Source organism: Rhinatrema bivittatum, chromosome 4, assembly GCF_901001135.1.
Source record: "Rhinatrema bivittatum chromosome 4, aRhiBiv1.1, whole genome shotgun sequence".
NCBI classification, from domain to species: domain Eukaryota; kingdom Metazoa; phylum Chordata; class Amphibia; order Gymnophiona; family Rhinatrematidae; genus Rhinatrema; species Rhinatrema bivittatum.
The window spans coordinates 33553378-33570040 of NC_042618.1; the positions used below are offsets into that span (position 1 = coordinate 33553378).

The window sequence follows — 16663 nt, forward strand, 5'->3', positions numbered from 1 at the left end:
ATGTTCCAAAGCTTGGGGCCTGCTATTGAGTTTCCTCTTTCGCGTACCTGGCAGAGTCGGGCTGACTTTATTGTTGGTATTGTAAGTAATCCTTTGTTAACAGATCTGAGGCTCTTTTGTGGAATATGAAAACGCATTGCAGTGTTAAGCCATTCTGTATTTTTTCCGTAGATTATATTGTGCAGAATGCAGGCAGCTTTCTATTGTATGCGATAATTGATTGGTAACCAGTGCAAAGAACTTAGAACAGGTGTAATGTGATCACATTTTTTAATGCCGGTTAAAATTCTAGCCGCGGCATTTTGTAATACTTGAAGGTAGTCCTAATAATAATAATTTTGTAATATTATTGAGGTAGTCCTAATAATAGCGCATTACAATAATCAATATTTGAAAATAGTAATGATGGCAGAAAAAGAGCAAATGGTCCAGCCAGTCCGCCCAGCAAGTTTCTTATAACAACTGCTCCTCTGTGTAGGTTACCCCCAAGCCTTATGTTAAGGGTATTAATACTACTGGCAGTGGCCAGAGCATTCTCCACTGCTCACATTTCCAAAATATCTATGTGCATGTCACAGCCACGGGGGCCAATGTGGGGGTGCCTCCAAGCAGTGGGGGAGCAGGAGTCAGAAGCAGGCAGGTCAGGCATGTGGTCTTCAGGGTTCAGGAGCAGGCAGGATCGGCACAGATCTTCTACCTGACTAGCCACCTTCCTTTCAGGTTGAGCCCTCAGGTGCTGGTGGCTTAAAGATCTTCCTGGAGTCAGGCTGGCGGAGCTCCGAGTCAGGCACAGAATACTCAGGAACAAGAAGTGGACCGGCAAGACAGAGCAGACAAGGAAAGAACAAAGACAGGACAAGACTAAAACAGTATACAGGGCAAGGAACACACAGGAGCTAGGCCACCAGGAGGCAGGAGGGCTACTGGGAGACCTACAGGGAACAGAAGCATAACTGGGAAACACACAGACAAGGGAGGTCACTGGGGGGGCTTAGATAGGACACAGAATACAGGCAGACAGGATAGGCCCAAACAAGAAAAAGACAAGGAAAGGTGCACAGGCACGAGACAAGCCAAGGCAGGGTAGACAGTCAAGAAGGCCTAAACAGGGCAGGAGCTATATAAAGAACAAAGACAAGGTTAAAGAGGAAAGGTCCAGGAACAAAGAACAAGGGCAAGGCTATGCAGGCAACAGCACGAGAACAAGTGGGCCAAGGTTAGAGAGGAGAATCCACGTCGAGGTGGGGAAGATACTGCGAGGGAGGTTCTGATGTGGCTGGCCCTGCCGCGTCATGCAGCCTTCAGAGTGGCGGCTGGAGTGGATCTGAGCCTGGCCCCTGCTGTTTAGCAGCCAGATTCATAACAGTGCAGCTTAATTTCTTCTTGAGATTCAAGTCCTTGAGTTGAGAGACCCAAAAGAGTGACTCACAGTAAACAAGCATGCAGCAAAATAAGCAATCCATTGTTTTCTCAATGAGGATTTCTCTTTTTTTAAACTGTGTCTCCGAGTTCACTAGTTCAGAACCTGGACAACCTCTTGGGGGCAGCAGAATACTTTTGTGCTGCATTCTCTCTCAGAAGCTGAATCAGACCAAGATCCATCGAGCCCAGCATCCTATCCAGGGCCGGTGCAAAGGTATTTGGAGCCTTAGGTGAACCTTCAGCTTTGCAAGTGGCCCCTCCCCACCCCCGCCTGTCTTCTCCACACACAATTAGAAATTATGCATTCGTAACAGATTGCACATGAAAAAGGATATTCCAAGGTAAAAATCACTTACAACATCTACATTATATTTACATATACTACTGTGTTGCCAACCAGAAAACCCTGCAAAAAAAGACAATGCATATGGACTTAAGCCTACTGTGACACAGGTTGGGTGTGGGCTTGGCCCTCGGAAAGTCACGAGTAAACTAAATAACAATATAGTAAGCCTGCCATACCAAAACAATACTAACCTCCATCACTCAAACAGTAAGAACAACTACCTATCGGGCCGATACAGTAAAATTTGTGGGACACTCCGAGGTGCGCGCCCGCTCTCCCAATGCGCGCCCAGGCCACTCTCCTGGGCGCATGATCGAGTATGCAAATGAGGGCCCGCGGTAAAAGGAGTGGCGGCTGTCAGCGGGTTTGACAGCCGACGCTCAATGTTACCGACGTCGGTTCTCAAACCCGCTGACAGCCACGGGTTCGGAAAATGGACGCTGGCATAATTGAGCGTCTGTCTTCCGACCTGCGGGCCGCCGGCCGATTTAAAATTAAATTATTATTATTATTTTTTTTTTTTTAATTTTGGGGCCTCTGACTTAATATCACTATGATATTAAGTCAGAGGGTGTACAGAAAAGCAGTGTTTTTCTGCTTTTTTGTATACTTTCCCGGTGCCGGCAGGCGTTAATTTTCTGAAAGTAAAATGTGCGGCTTGGCTGCACATTTTACTTTCTGTATCGCGCGGGAATAACTAATAGGGCCATCAACATGCATTTGCATGTTGCAGGTGCTATTAGTTTCGGGGGTGTTGGCCGCGCGTTTTCGACGCGCTATTACCCCTTACTGTATAAGAGGTAAAAATAGCGCGTCGAAAACGCGCAGCCAAACGCAGGCTAACAGTGCACTCCGCCAGAGCACACTGTACTGTATCGGCCTGTATGAAAAGGCAGCACTGCAAATATTAGACCAGGCCCTAAAACATCAGTATACCTCCTGTTAGGAAAACAGAACAAGCCAGGCTGCTATAGATCCCTGCATGGAAACTACATACTAGCAGAACAGTTCACCTTGTTCACACATGCGGTACACAGTCAGAACCTCATCAAATGCAGAATAAAGACTATAAAATATAAATAGAAACATGCAGACAAAAACTGAACTAGAAACTGCAAAACGCCAAAGTCTGTATGCAGTGCAACAATGGAAAAACAGAATCACCCCCCTGCTCAGAAAATATAAAACAAAATCAAGAAATATAAATCATAATAGTAAAACTATACAAATAAAAGTAATATTTCGAACCAGCTGACAAACAAGACTAATGCCCAATAATTAAAAATGCGTAGACACATTTTTTAAACTTTCCTAAACACCAATAAATTATTTCAAAGCAATCTAATAACACCCAATAACTAAAACGAATGAGTATAAAATAATCCCCTGTTCTCCATACCCAAGAACTTTTGATTTCCTGTCACCCTGAGATTGTCCTGGATTTGTAGGTTGGAGGCACATGTATAAACTTTCTCAACTCTCTCTCACTCTTCCATATGCTCTCCCCCACACACATGCTTGCTCTCATACTCCCATATACTCTCTCCCATGCGCTCTCATCCACACTCTCTCACCTACCCATACACCTCTCTCTCCCATGCTCTTTCACACCTACAGACATGATCTCTCCTTAATTGAGTGTCCCTTTTCCTAACCTGACAGCCAGCACACTTCTTTAATTTTTTTTTTTTTACATCTATCGTTTTTGTTCCTCCAACTTAATATTGCCGTGATATTAAGTCGAAGGAAGTATAGAAACGCAGTATTTTCTGTTTATCTGTATACTTTTTTGGGCTGCTCTGGTCTAGGCAGGCGTTAATTTCTGAGCATAAAAATGTGGATCGGGAGAGAATAGCTAATAGCTCCATCCTCTTTTTAGGCCTCCCCACCCCTCCTTTCCCATTAGTCTTATACCTAGACATTACTGCCCCATCACCCCCCTTCCCATCCCCAGACCTCCCTTTAAACATTCTGTTTTTACCCTTCTGTAAAACCCCCTCCCCCTGCTTCCAAATCTCTGTTCAATCTCCCCTGTATTTACTCTTCTGTAATTCCCTACACTCCATGCTATCAAATTTTTCAGATAATTACCCCTGTAACGTAGTATCCAGTTCCTCAAATTTATTTATTTATTTATTTAAGTTATTTTAATATACCGATGCTCAAGACAAGTCTTATCGAACCGGTTTACAGTGAACAAGGGGGGAACCAATTAACAGAGCAGGCGTAGAAAAAGTTACAATAAACAGGAATGAATAACTTGGTCATTAGAAAAGAGGGATAGATTAAACAGTAAAAATAATGAGTAGAGAACTGTTGATTAGATAATAAAGTTTGTACATACATTTCAGTGGTTCAGATATCAAAAGTTGATTGAGTGATCAGTTACTGGCATAATAAGATAATTGTAAAAACAGATTTCTTGGCCGAAAAGTTCCATATTTAGGGGGACTAGGGTGAGTGAATAGAATACAAATAACTCTGTAACGTAGTATTCAGTTACTCAAATAACTATTCGCTGTACTTAAAACACAAACTCTGTCATCCTTGCTCTTAGTTACCTAACGCCCCTCCTTATAATTATTTGCACTTACAAAAAGTTCTATATAAAGAGCTTTAAGCTAAGTCAAGGTTATGTTCCTTCGCATTTATAAATAGTTCATTTTACTCGCATATAGCAAGAGTTCTCTGTAAAGCATTTATTTATTTATTTATTTATTTATTTTTATACTTTTATATACATTTATAAGCTAAGTTCATGTTTAATGTAAACCGATGTGATACTCACAATGAATGTTGGTATATAAAAACTTGTAAATAAATAAAATAAATTTGATAAGCGCTATTAGTTTTGCGGGGGGGGGGGGGGGGGGGGGGGGGGGGGGGGGGAGGGTGTTGGATGTGCGTTTTGGACACGCTAATCCCCTTATAGAATAAAGGGTTGTGGACGCATGTCCAAAACCTTCATCCACTCATGGGTTAAACAGTGCGCTTAGCTGAACACACTATATTGGATCGACCTGTGAGTGATTCAGAAAACCCAGCAAATTCCAAAAAGTAGACCTATTTATTGTTACTCACTCCCTGGATAGCAATGGCTAATAGTGTTTTATGGACTTTTCCTTCAGGATCTTGTCCAAACCTATTTTAAACCCTACTATGCTAGCCGCCTTGATCACATCCTCTGGTAAGAGTCCACAGTTTGAGTGCTGAGTGAAAAAAGTGCTTTCTACCATTTGTTTTAAACCTGATGTTAGTTCTATGATTGTCCCCTTTTAGTATTATTTGAAAGGGTAAATAACCGTCCTTTATTTACCCATACCACCTCACCCATGATTTTATAAATCTCTAACATGTCCCCTCTCAGCCATCTCTTTTCCATGGCACCATCTCTGTCATTACAGCTACAAAACAAAGTAAACACAGACATTGTGGTACTCTGCTTTCTTGTCTAGATGTACGAAGCTTTTTCCCCAGACAGAACGAGAGAAAAAAAACCCCTTTAATACATTAGTCCTTTGACAGCTGCAGCATCTCGCTTCCACGTCCTTCATCGAGTCATCAGGCAGCTTTACCCTATTTTAATCCGATATAAATGTTTCACCTTTTTGTCTGCAGAAACTGACATACACTGTATCGTTTCCATGAAGAGGGGAAGGTACACGCTGCACCGCCTCCATCCTAGTTTTCGAAGTGCCACATAGCCCCTTCACGTCCAGTCGGCCCTTTCTAATGGAAACGAGTGCAATGTTTTAAAATCCCAGCTCGCCAAAAAGCTGAGTTGCAGAGCTGTGTCTGGAGGCTCTGCTGCGTCCCGTCCCCGCATCGTCCTCAGCTTCCCTCTCGCTTCCCCGTGCTCTGTGTCGCCTGGCGGCCGAAAGCGGCTCTCCAGCCGGGAGCGATCCCGGCGACGGACACTGGGCTGCTTGTTGCTTTCAGCGCCTTTGGCCTTGCCCGTCCCTTCCTTGATTTTTCAGGGATCGCAGTGTTCGGGCGCCTTTTTTTTTTTTTTTTGGACCCCCGACCATCCCGTTTAATTTTCACCGGCGTCCGAGCGGTCCCGATCTTGCATCCTTCCGACGGGATTCTCCACTTAGACCTTCCCGCCCCACAGCGCGCCGGCCTGGGGTTATTCCGGGGGAGGGGAGGGGAGGGGAGCAACAGCAGCGGCGCACGGTCCACGTCCCGGGCCGCGAGAGAGCGCGCGCCCGCACGCGCGCGGCAGGCAGCGGCTTCTCCCCTCACAGCCTGGGCTGAGCCGCGTCCGCGCGCCGGAGTTAGGAGCACTCGCGGGGCGGAGGGAGACGCTCTGCAGGCGCGGGCCGAGAGGAGCCGGAGTGCATGGGTTGCCATGGTGACGGGCGGCGGCAGCGGAGGAGGAGGAGGCGGTAGAGGCAGTAGCGGTAGCGGCGGGACTGCCCCAGTTCAGCTTCAGTACCGGGCGGTAGCAGCAGCGGCGGCGGCTCGGAGTTACACCCGGGAGGAGGAGGAGGAGAGGAGCCCAGCATGGAGGACGGCTTCTCCAGCTACAGCAGTCTGTACGACACCACCTCGCTGCTCCAATTCTGCAACGGTAAAGCTCCGCGCCGGCCGGGCCCGGCAGGGCGCAGCTGGGGGGGGGGGAGGATGGAGAACCGAGATTTTTTTTTTTTTTTTTTTGCCCTACACGGAGAGGCTTTGAGTTGCATGGAGAGAGTTGGACGGAGGGGTTAGGAAGGGAGGGTCCCGGGGTCGGGTAGTCTCCCGCGCCGTTGTTGGAGCTGCGGATACCCCTGCACGGCTCGTGCGCCCGTTTATACCGCTGCCCTCGGCAGCTTCCGTGCCGACAGGAGCCCGGAGTACTTTAGCCAAAGTTCAGAGGCAAGAAAACGCCGGCGAGTCGCACGTGGCGGGGCAGGAAAGCGGTTTTGCGTTTAATGATCTGTAGAGCAGCTTTGAAATGAATTGGTTCAGCCCTGGCTTCAGGAAGAAAGTTTAGCAAGGGGCTCCCTGTGGGCAGAAGAGGATACACCAGTGTTTTCACAGAAAAATAAAAGCACTGGGTAGAGCGTGAGGAAGCAAAACATTACTTAGCTGAGCTTTTATTGGTTTACTTCATTTTATTTTCTAACTTCAAACGAGGTTATATATACTTAGCAAAAAAAAAAAAAAAAGAGTGCACAGCTTGGCCAGTGGCTCGTTCATGTTGCTCGTTTGAAAATGCAGAATGACCCCAGTGTCATGGCATTAGGATTTGTTGCGTGCCACAGTACCAGGCAGATTCCGCCAAACCGGAGTGGGGGAGGGTGGCCCCCTACGTCGTCTTTCTTTATACTAATGTAGTTTATTCATAGGAGCCAGTTTATCAGAATGATTGCTGGTGATTAAAGTCAACACGGAGTTAGCCCTCCCTGATCATGCGGAATGAGTTTGTTCAATATTCGGGGTGCTTGAGTCAATGTTTTGAAGAAATAAAAGTAGGCGTGTGAGACCACTGTGTGTGTACGTTTGTAACCCTCCCCGGTAATAACTTGGCTTTGTCTTGTGTACACCAAATTTTCATAACATGTCAGGGGGCCTAGGAGGATCCTAATGAGTATGTTCCCTGCAAACCAGGGAAACTGGTTCAAATTCTGAGGCCCTTCCTCGTGACCTTGGGCAAGTCATGTCACTCTCCATTCCCTCGGGTATAAATTTAGGGCCTTTTTCATTTTTCTCATAAGACACATAACGGGAGAAAAGCTTTAGTAAATCAGGCCCTTAGATTGTGAGCCCTCTGGGGACAGGGAAATACCCTGAATGTAATCTGCTTTTTAGAGCCTGAAAGGTGGAATATAAATAAAAAAATCATTGAAAGCAGGCTTTATTAGTTCTGCATGAAACATCGTTTCCTCTGTATTTACACTTTTTGAAAAAAATGTGTGCGCACTTTTTACTATGGTCACACACCCTATTTTAAAAAAATTGTCACCCTTGGATCTATTCTTTGTTTTTTTTTTGTACTTTAAAGGCATCCATATGATGACCACATGAGTTTATGATGAAGATCATAGTAGTTGACTTCATAGTGACTGACATGAGTAAACAGGAGGTGCTTTCAGAACATTTAGAATCATGTAAAAAATGTTTAGAATGAAAGGGGGGGGGGGGGGGGGGGGTTGTGATAATTTTGTTTTAAATGTCCAACAACAGTATCATAGATTCAATTTTATGTCCTGTAAATCTCATGGGAGATCTGACTGAGTGCTATGACATGATTTGAAGGATGAAACCTCTTTAGATGTTATATTTTTGTGGTTTCTTAGTGTTGATCTGACTTGTAAATTGTTTTAACAAGTCATCTGTCTAGAAGATTTTCTGAGCTTAAGCAAAGTTATTTTTAGGAGGAGCTCATTTAAGAGAACACCATCTCTGAGTTGTCTGATGTCTGGAATATTTGAGAGGGTGTAAAATTACTAATGTATTGGATCATAGCATTGGATGTACACTGAAAAATGCAGCCAGGAACAAGAATTAGTGGCCACGTTTGTGCCGATGTGTTAGCATGATACGCGCCATCAGGTGTATTATAAGAAGATGCAGAAAAAGATGTCTGTATCTTGGCTGATTGTATTTGTAATTATTGGCAGTTATAAAATAGGTCTAAGTTACCGAGTCACACTGCTGAGCTGCGAATGGGATATGTGGGGTGTGTCATATTTGATTCTAATCCTGCCTCACACCTATTATGATATGTTTTTGCTGTTTAAAAAAGGCGCACATGTTTTAAGGATAATTTTAGCATCAGTATTAAGGATTATGGCACTTGCCTATGCTTCACCTTCACTTCAGGTGGTTTGGTTTCATAACAGTTTTGCTATCTCATTCCATACAAATATGTAATAGCTAGTATGTTTAATACAAAAAACTCCACAAATTAATTTTTTCCTGATGGGGACAATAAACTTGAATAGGACAGGTTATTTATTCCTCAGTTTTGTAATTGATTTAGTGGCCTATATGAATCTGGTGAATTGGCAGAGGAAATTTGAATGATAGTTGGATGAAAGGAAAGGCGTTAAATGATATATTTAAAAAAATATATTTATAGGCTGGCAGTTTTCAGATGTTAATTTCTGGACTTCTGGTTCAGTCAGAATCTGCTCACCCAGGCTTGGGCACCATAAATCTTCATGTGCAGGTTCTGCTTTTTTTTTTTTTGCTTTTTGTGTCCCACCCCCTTTCCTCTTCTTTTCCCTCTCCACCAAGCCTTAATTATTGTAATGATGTCCTTTTCCTAGTGGCACAGACAAGTATATCCTTTTATAACCTAGTGCAAGTGCACTATACAGCTGGTTGATAGGTGTTCCTGTGCCTGATGGCTAGTACTCCCTCCTGGGTGCTGTGAATGGTACCTTCACAATGGATCCAACCTTGGCTGACCCAAGGAGCAGAACCTGAGACTGGGAATTGGGCTTGGGTTTCCAGCAGCAGTGCTGCTGTTTACCGTAGGGTCACCCACAGGAGATCTTTCTAAAATAGTGATACTATAAACAACAAATTGATGCATCCATTTGTGAATATTACTACAGGTCTAAATTATGGTGACAGTCGTCTTCCCTTTTTATTGATGTGTATGAATGAGTGTATATAAATCTAAACTTAAGCTTGGGTCAACAAGATCATTATGATATTTTATTGAAGTAATAAAGTTGGGTCTCTTAGGACTAATTTTACTCAGAGTTAAATTAATATGTGAAATGTAAGTGAGAGGTAAGACCATAATCTAGTAAGTGAGGAAATGTGATTTATCATTTTCATGGTAATTAGCATGGCATGCCACATTTTTGGGATGCTCCACTCCTGCAAATATATTGAACCTTATTCCAAAGGACTTTTCCTCAGTGGAAATAAACCTTTATTAAATAAGGCCCTTTGTAAGTACTAAACTGGATCCTTAAATTAAGGATCCAGTTGACTTGTTAATCTATTTTTTTCATAGCTGCTCTTGGTTACCCCCTTTCCCAGTTCATATGCCCTGTTAATATGTATTTTCCAAGTCTAACTGTTTGAATGTAAACCGGTATGATGTCCACTACTAATACCGGTATATAAAAGACTCTAAATAAACCACTTGTCTGGTAAATGACTTCCACCAATTTGTTTCATTTGGTCCCTTGTACATTTTTGGGGCATTCTTATTGTCATCCTTCATTATGTAAAGTGAGCAGTGCTTTTGTATAGTACATGTGTTACCTAAAACTGATTCTCAACCCAATCCTTGGAATACACCTAACTAGTTAGGTTTTTAGGATATCCTTAATGAATATGCATGAGATCAAGATTTGCATGTAATGGAGGCAGTGCATGCAAATCTATATTGTGCATATTCATTGTGGATTAGGGATGTGAATCATTTTTGAACGATTAAAATTATCGTCAGATAATTTTAAAATCGTCCAAAATCGTTACAGTGCACGATACAATACAAATGCCCCCGATTTATTGTCAGGGGCATTTGTATTGTATCGTTAAATAGGGCACGGGAAAACCGGCACCCCAGAAAAACCCTAAAATCCACCCCGAACCTTTAAAACAAATCCCCCACCCTCCCGAACCCCCCAAAATGTTTTAAATTACCTGGGGTCCAGTGGGGGGGGGGGGTCCCCGACGTGATCTCCAGCTCTCTGGCCACGGCTGCGTTGAGAAATGGCGCTGGTGGCCCTTTGCCCTTATCATGTGACAGGGCAAAGGTAGCGCCGGCGCCATTTTGGTTCCTGGCTCCCGATGTCACGCGTGCAGGAGATCGCCCCCGGACCCCCGCTGGACCCCCAGGGACTTTTGGCCAGCTTGGGGGGGCCTCCTGATCCCCACAAGACTTGCCAAAAGTCCAGCGGGGGTCCGGGAGTGACCTCCTGCACGCGGGCCATATTGCCAATCTTCAAAATGGCGCCGGCGCTACCTTTGCCCTCACTATGTCATACGGCCCGCGTGCAGGAGGTCACTCCCGGACCCCCGCTGGACTTTTGGCAAGTCTTGTGGGGGTCAGGAGGCCCCCCCAAGCTGGCCAAAAGTCCCTGGGGGTCCAGCGGGGGTCCGGGGGCGATCTCCTGCACGTGTGACGTCGGGAGCCAGGAACCAAAATGGCGCCGGCGCTACCTTTGCCCTGTCACATGATAAGGGCAAAGGGCCACCGGCGCCATTTCTCAACGCAGCCGTGGCCAGAGAGCTGGAGATCGCGTCGGGACCCCCCCACTGGACCCCAGGTAATTTAAAACATTTTGGGGGGGTTCGGGAGGGTGGGGGATTTGTTTTTAAAGGTTCGGGGTGGGTTTTAGGGTTTTTCTGGTGTGCCGGTTTTCCCGCCCTCCCCCGATTTACGATTTTTAACGATTTTTAAAAAAAACAAAACACGACGATAAGATTTCCCTCCCCCCCCCCCCCCCAGTCAAAATCAATCGTTAAGACGATCGATCACACGATTCACACCCCTATTGTGGATATCCTGAAAGCGTGACTGGCTAGGTGTGTCCTGAGGCTTGGGTTGAGAACCCCTGACCTAAAATACTTCATTTAGTTTTGTTTAGTAGACATCATGATTTTTCTTTTTTTTTTTTGATCATCTGTACTATCCCACTCCTGCAGTATTCCTTTCCTAATTGATTCTGCTAACTCCTCAGGTGTTCTCAGACAATTGATTAATTTTTCTTGAATTCTCACAGTTGTGCCTAGTAGGACTGCTGATTCATTCTTTGGATGAGAGAGAAAATATGTACAATGCCTCCTGCTTCCATAGAGGTTCTGTAGGATATTTAAAGAAATACAAGGCATGCCATGCTTTTGGTCTTAGGACTAGTGCCAGTCTCCTTAGTTCTGGGGCCAGTATAATAAGGTGTGCCTGGTAGAGCACACAGTTTATCATGCAAATTTGACTGCCAATGCAGCAAGGAATTTTGCACACAAAAAATGTGCGCACTGGTTAGCGCCCTCTCATGCAAATTCCATACTAATGATGGCATTACTATTGCCCCCCCCTCCTCCGTGCAGAGGTGAGATTGCTTATCTTGCGTAATCCTAAACTGAGGTGGATTAAAGTTTCCAGGGCTAATGTTAGTCTATTGGTGGAAGCTGGAGTTCCAGTGCCAGGACCTGCAGTTAGGATTTTATCCCCAAAAATCACGCTTTCTGCACACACAATATAATTTTCTCACCGTCCTTTCAGACCAGTAACCTGTGGGATTCTCCCTCCCACCAGCAGAGCGCGAAAGCTTCCTCCTCTGACCATATAGGCTGGTCCAGCAGAGGGGGACGATAGTAGTCTGTGTCCCCAGCAGGGGACGGAGCACAGATGTCGCTGGTCCAGCAGTATGAGGAGTGGCCCTAAGGCAACAGCCTTCCTTAAATTCGCTTTCCCTAGGGGCCGGGGTGGGGAACCCTGCGGGATGACAACCTGTGTAGGTCTGATCCTCCCTCCCCAGGGCAACCAGTTGTTTTAATCTCCTGGTTTTCTTATGAAATCGCCTAAACTGTGAGTAAAAAAAAACCCGAGGTGGAGAAGCAGCCCACCCCAGGTATGGACAAGGGGAGAAAGTATGCCAGGTGCTGGGCTCGGCAGGTTCCTAGCGTCACTGGCTCTTTCTGTCGCAGCTGTGACGGTGAGAAACGGGCCCCCGTAGAGGAAGGAGGTGGGGCTGGGACAATTGAGCAGCGCACCCGGGGAGCGCATACTTTCCTCTGCTGCTGGAGCTGCTTTCAGGGCGGTCGAGTCATTCCTCCGCGGCGTCGGAGGGTGACACAGCCCCAGCCAAGCAACGTCAGCGACCCGAGGGAGGAGTCGGAGTCTGAGTTTTCCTCGGACTTCATTTTGGCGATGCACCAAGCCTACCTCCAGATGAAGAAGAAGCAGAGCAAGGCAGCTTCTCTGGGGGAATAGCCCAAGTTGCTCTCAGGCTGGGAGGAGTGGAATCCCAATGTGGAGGCCCAGGGCGTTTTGAGGAAGAAGAGGGTCCTTCCCAAGAAGAAATGTTAGGTGAGGAGGAACCTAGGGACTCAGTTTTGCGTTTCTTTAGGTCAGATGAGCTGGGAGCCCTAAGTTCAAAGGTCTCACAGGTCCTAAGTTTGAAGGAAGAAATGCCCAAAGTTAGAATGATGGGAAAATCCCATCTTGACAGGGATACAGAAACCATACACAGCATTTCCCATCCATTCAGCAATCCAGGACATGCTGTCAGTGGAATGGGAAGTGCCGGAGTCTAGCTTAGAAGCCACAGAACTATGCAGCAGCTGTACCTCATAGAACAGCAGGATAAGGAGAGGCTTCTAAATCCGCCTAGAGTGGATGCAGCTATCGCAGCAGTAGCAAAAAAAAAAAACCAAAACAAAACATGATACCAGTAGAAGGTGGGGCAGCCCTGAAAGACCCTCAAGACAGGAAAGTGGAAACGTTACTGAAAGGTATTGAGCTATCATCCCTGGTCCTCCAGGCGGCTGTTTGTGGAGGTTATGTAACCAGGGCCCTTCTAATCTGGTTACAGCAAGAGATCCAGGGTCCCGAGGACACAGATCCCTTGGAGGATAGGGCGGATGTGAACCTAGTGGATTCGGCAGCAGCCTTTGTGGCGGATACGATGTATGACCTCCTAAGAGTCTTAGCTAAATTAGCAGCAACTGAGGTCGTGGCAAGATGGCCATTATGGCTGAAAATCTGGGCGGCAGACTCTGCGTCCAAGACCAAGCTGGGAAAGCTACCTTTAAAGGGAGACTACTGTTCGGCGAGGAATTAGAAAAGATTGTCAAAGACGAGGAACGAAGTCCCAGAGGTTACTGGAAGAGAAGCCCAGAGGCTTCATGAAGAGAGGGGGGACAATGGACCAGGGAATATAGACAAGAGGGGTGGTAGAGGCCACATCTCCCACTCAGTCAGGATCCCGGGCATAACTCAGCTCTTTCAGGGCAACAGACAATTTCCAAAGGAAGGGAACTCCCGAGCTCCCCTTAGAGAAAAAAGCATGCAGTGATGGGAAGCAGGGCCCCCTCCATGATTCCCCAGGTAGGGGGCAGGTTACAGATATTTTATCAGGAGTGGGCCAGGATAACAGAGGACCAGTGGGTCCTGGATGTAATAAGCAGAGGGTATCACCCAGATTTAAAATTTCCCTTAAAAGACGACTCCATTTCCTCCCCATTCTGGACAAACAGGAGAGAGGCCATCAGGCAGACGTTGGACAGGTTAGTCTAGCTCCAGGCCATTATCCCAGTACCACACAGTCAGGAAGGCACAGGGGTATACTCCATTTATTTTCTAGTACCCAAAAAGGAAGGGAACCTTTGACCTGTGCTCAACCTAAAGCAGATAAACAAGGCCTTGGTAGTTCCCCCATTTCCACATGGAATCACTAGCAACGGTAAAGGCAGTGGTAAGGTCAGGGAAATTCCTGGCAGCCTTAGATTTTTCAGAAGCGTAATTTCACATTCCCATCAGGAAGGATTTCCAGTTCTTCTTTCAATTCGAAATAGGTCAGCATTACCAATTTAGGGCACTCCCCTTTTGGCTGGCTACAGCGCCAAGGGCCTTTACAAAGGTGATAGTAGTGGCAGCCTTCCTAAGGAAGGAAGGGGTCAAAGTCCACCCTTAACTGGACGCCTGGCCAATAAGAGCCGATTCCCTATTGGAAGGATGACAGGCCACAGAGAGAACAATTCGGGTGATGCCAAAGGGTGAGGGAGGGGGTGAAGAGGGAAGGTGATGAAGATGTCAGGGAGAGAGGGAAGGTGATGAAGATGTCAGGGGTGGGGAGAGGAGTAGAAGGAAAGGGAAGATGATGATGATGTCAGGGTGAGGAGGTAGAGAATGTGATGATGAAGGAGGTGATGCCAGGGAGTGGGGGAGAGGGGTAGAAGGAATACCAAGGCCAGCCGGTTCTTCAGCCAAAGGAAAGAACAGAGGTCCAAAGGAGTGGCTTCCCTGGCCGGCAGATCAGAAGACGTACATATTTCCCCCCCCCTGGCAAGGTGGTAAGGAAAATCTCTCAACACCCAGGACACGTGGTACTAATAGCGCCAGACAGGCCAAGGTGTCCCTGGTATGCAGATCTGATAAGGCTGAAGGAGGCGAAACCAGTCTCATTCCTAAGGGTGTCAGCACCTCTTCCAAGCAGGGTAAATTCGAAAATACTCTCTCTTAAGGACTGGCTATTGCGAGGAGAAGGTTTAACAAAAGGAGGGTATTCAGCTCAAGTAATCACTACTCTGTTAAAGGCCAGGAAGAGGACAACCTCCTTCACGTACAGTCGCACTTGGCCTGGTGCAAGGGTAGAAAATTGGCTCCGATGAAAGCAAAGATGGCCTCGATCCTACAGTTTTTACAGGAAGGGCTAGATAAAGAGCTAGCAGTTCAGCACACTGAGGGTGCAAGTAGTGGCAATTGCATGCTTCAGAGGGCCTTGTAAAGTGATCTCAGTGGCTGCTAACACAGAGGGAGCAAAGCAGGTGAGAGCACCCTGAAAGGTCGTAGGGCTGCCATGGAACCTGACCTTGGTACTGAAAGTGCTAGCCAAACAACCAAGATGGTGATGCTGGTAGCCCTATGTTCAGCCAGAAGGATCTCTGAGTTGCAGGTGCTGTCTTGCTGGGATCCGTACCTATCTTTCTCAAAAGAAGCGACAATCAGGCCGATACCCACCTTCCTACCTAAGGTGATATTGGACTTTCACCTCAACCAGCCCATCTCTCTTCCCGGATATAGGAAAGCGGCGTGCATAGGAAAACGCAGAGATTTGAAGTTCCTAGATGTTTGCAGGTGCCTGTTGAAATATTTGGAAGTGACCAATAACTTCAGGAAGTCAGGCAGGCTATTTATCCTATTCATAGGGCCCAGAAAAGGGCAGGTAGCATCCAAGGCGTCTATTGCCAGATGGATCAGGGAGACAATGGCAGCAACTTACCTAATGGAAAACAAACCGGTACCGGAGGGGCTGAGGATGCATTCTGTGAGAGCACAAGCAACGCCTTTGTCAGAATTCAGAGCGGTTACGCTCTGTGGGGCAGCCACATGGGCATCGGTCCACACTTTCACAAAGCATTATAGATTACACCTCCAAGAAAGAGAGGAGGCAAGTTTTAGTACAGGGGTCATAGAAGCAGCACTTGGGATCCCACCCGGGGTGAGTACAGCTCAGGTACATTCCACAGGTTTCTGGTCTGGCAGGATGATGAGGAAGGTACAGTTAGGCGTTACCTGCTAATTTGCTTTCTTCGAGTCCTGACAGACCAGTCTATATCTCTCCGGTTAAAAAAAATAAAATATATATATATATATATATATAAACAAATAAAAAGGGTAATATGTCCCCTGATAAGTAAATGAGAATAGAAGCAAGGGAGCAAGTGGAATGTGAAGGCAGTCTGTTCTCTGTTTTTCCTTTTTCATTGTTTTTTTTTTTCTGGATTCCCTTACTGCAAGAAGTAGGGAACCAGCAGTCCATAATACTAGGGGAATTATCACCCTGGGGAGAATGAATAGACAAGGGAGCAGGCCAGGTGACGAGCTGATAAGTCTCCTTAAAATGAAAAAAAAAAAAAAAAAAGAGAGGGGAGGGTTTCAGAAAAAGGATATAAAGGTACAAGCAAAAAGCCACACATTGGCAATAGGCTACTGACTTCCCCTCTGCTGTGGGTAGTGACATCAGTCTGCTGGTGGGAGGGAGAATCCTACAGGTTACTGGTCTGTCAGGACTCGAGGAAAGCCAATTAGGTAAATAATTGTACCCTATCTGCACAAAAATGCTTTTGCATGAATCATGCTTTTATACATGCTAAGCATTTTCTTTACATACATTTTTTTTTTGTTGCATTTTTGCAACTCCCAAAGCAATATCATCATTATTGTTTATTTAGATCATGCTTTTCCAGCAATGGAGTTAGTGTGTCACAATGGGG

General features: G+C 46.0%; 1 protein-coding gene across 1 annotated transcript in view; it reads left to right on the forward strand.

The window, feature by feature from the left end:
• Nucleotides 1-5851: 5851 nt before the first annotated feature.
• The window catches only part of EML1 (EMAP like 1), a 265065-nt gene continuing 254253 nt past the window's right edge, over nt 5852-16663 (forward strand). Inside the window, 1 exon segment of the mRNA XM_029597926.1 lies at nt 5852-6341. Within this exon segment, the coding sequence (XP_029453786.1) occupies nt 6275-6341 (67 nt within the window). The 5' untranslated portion in view covers nt 5852-6274.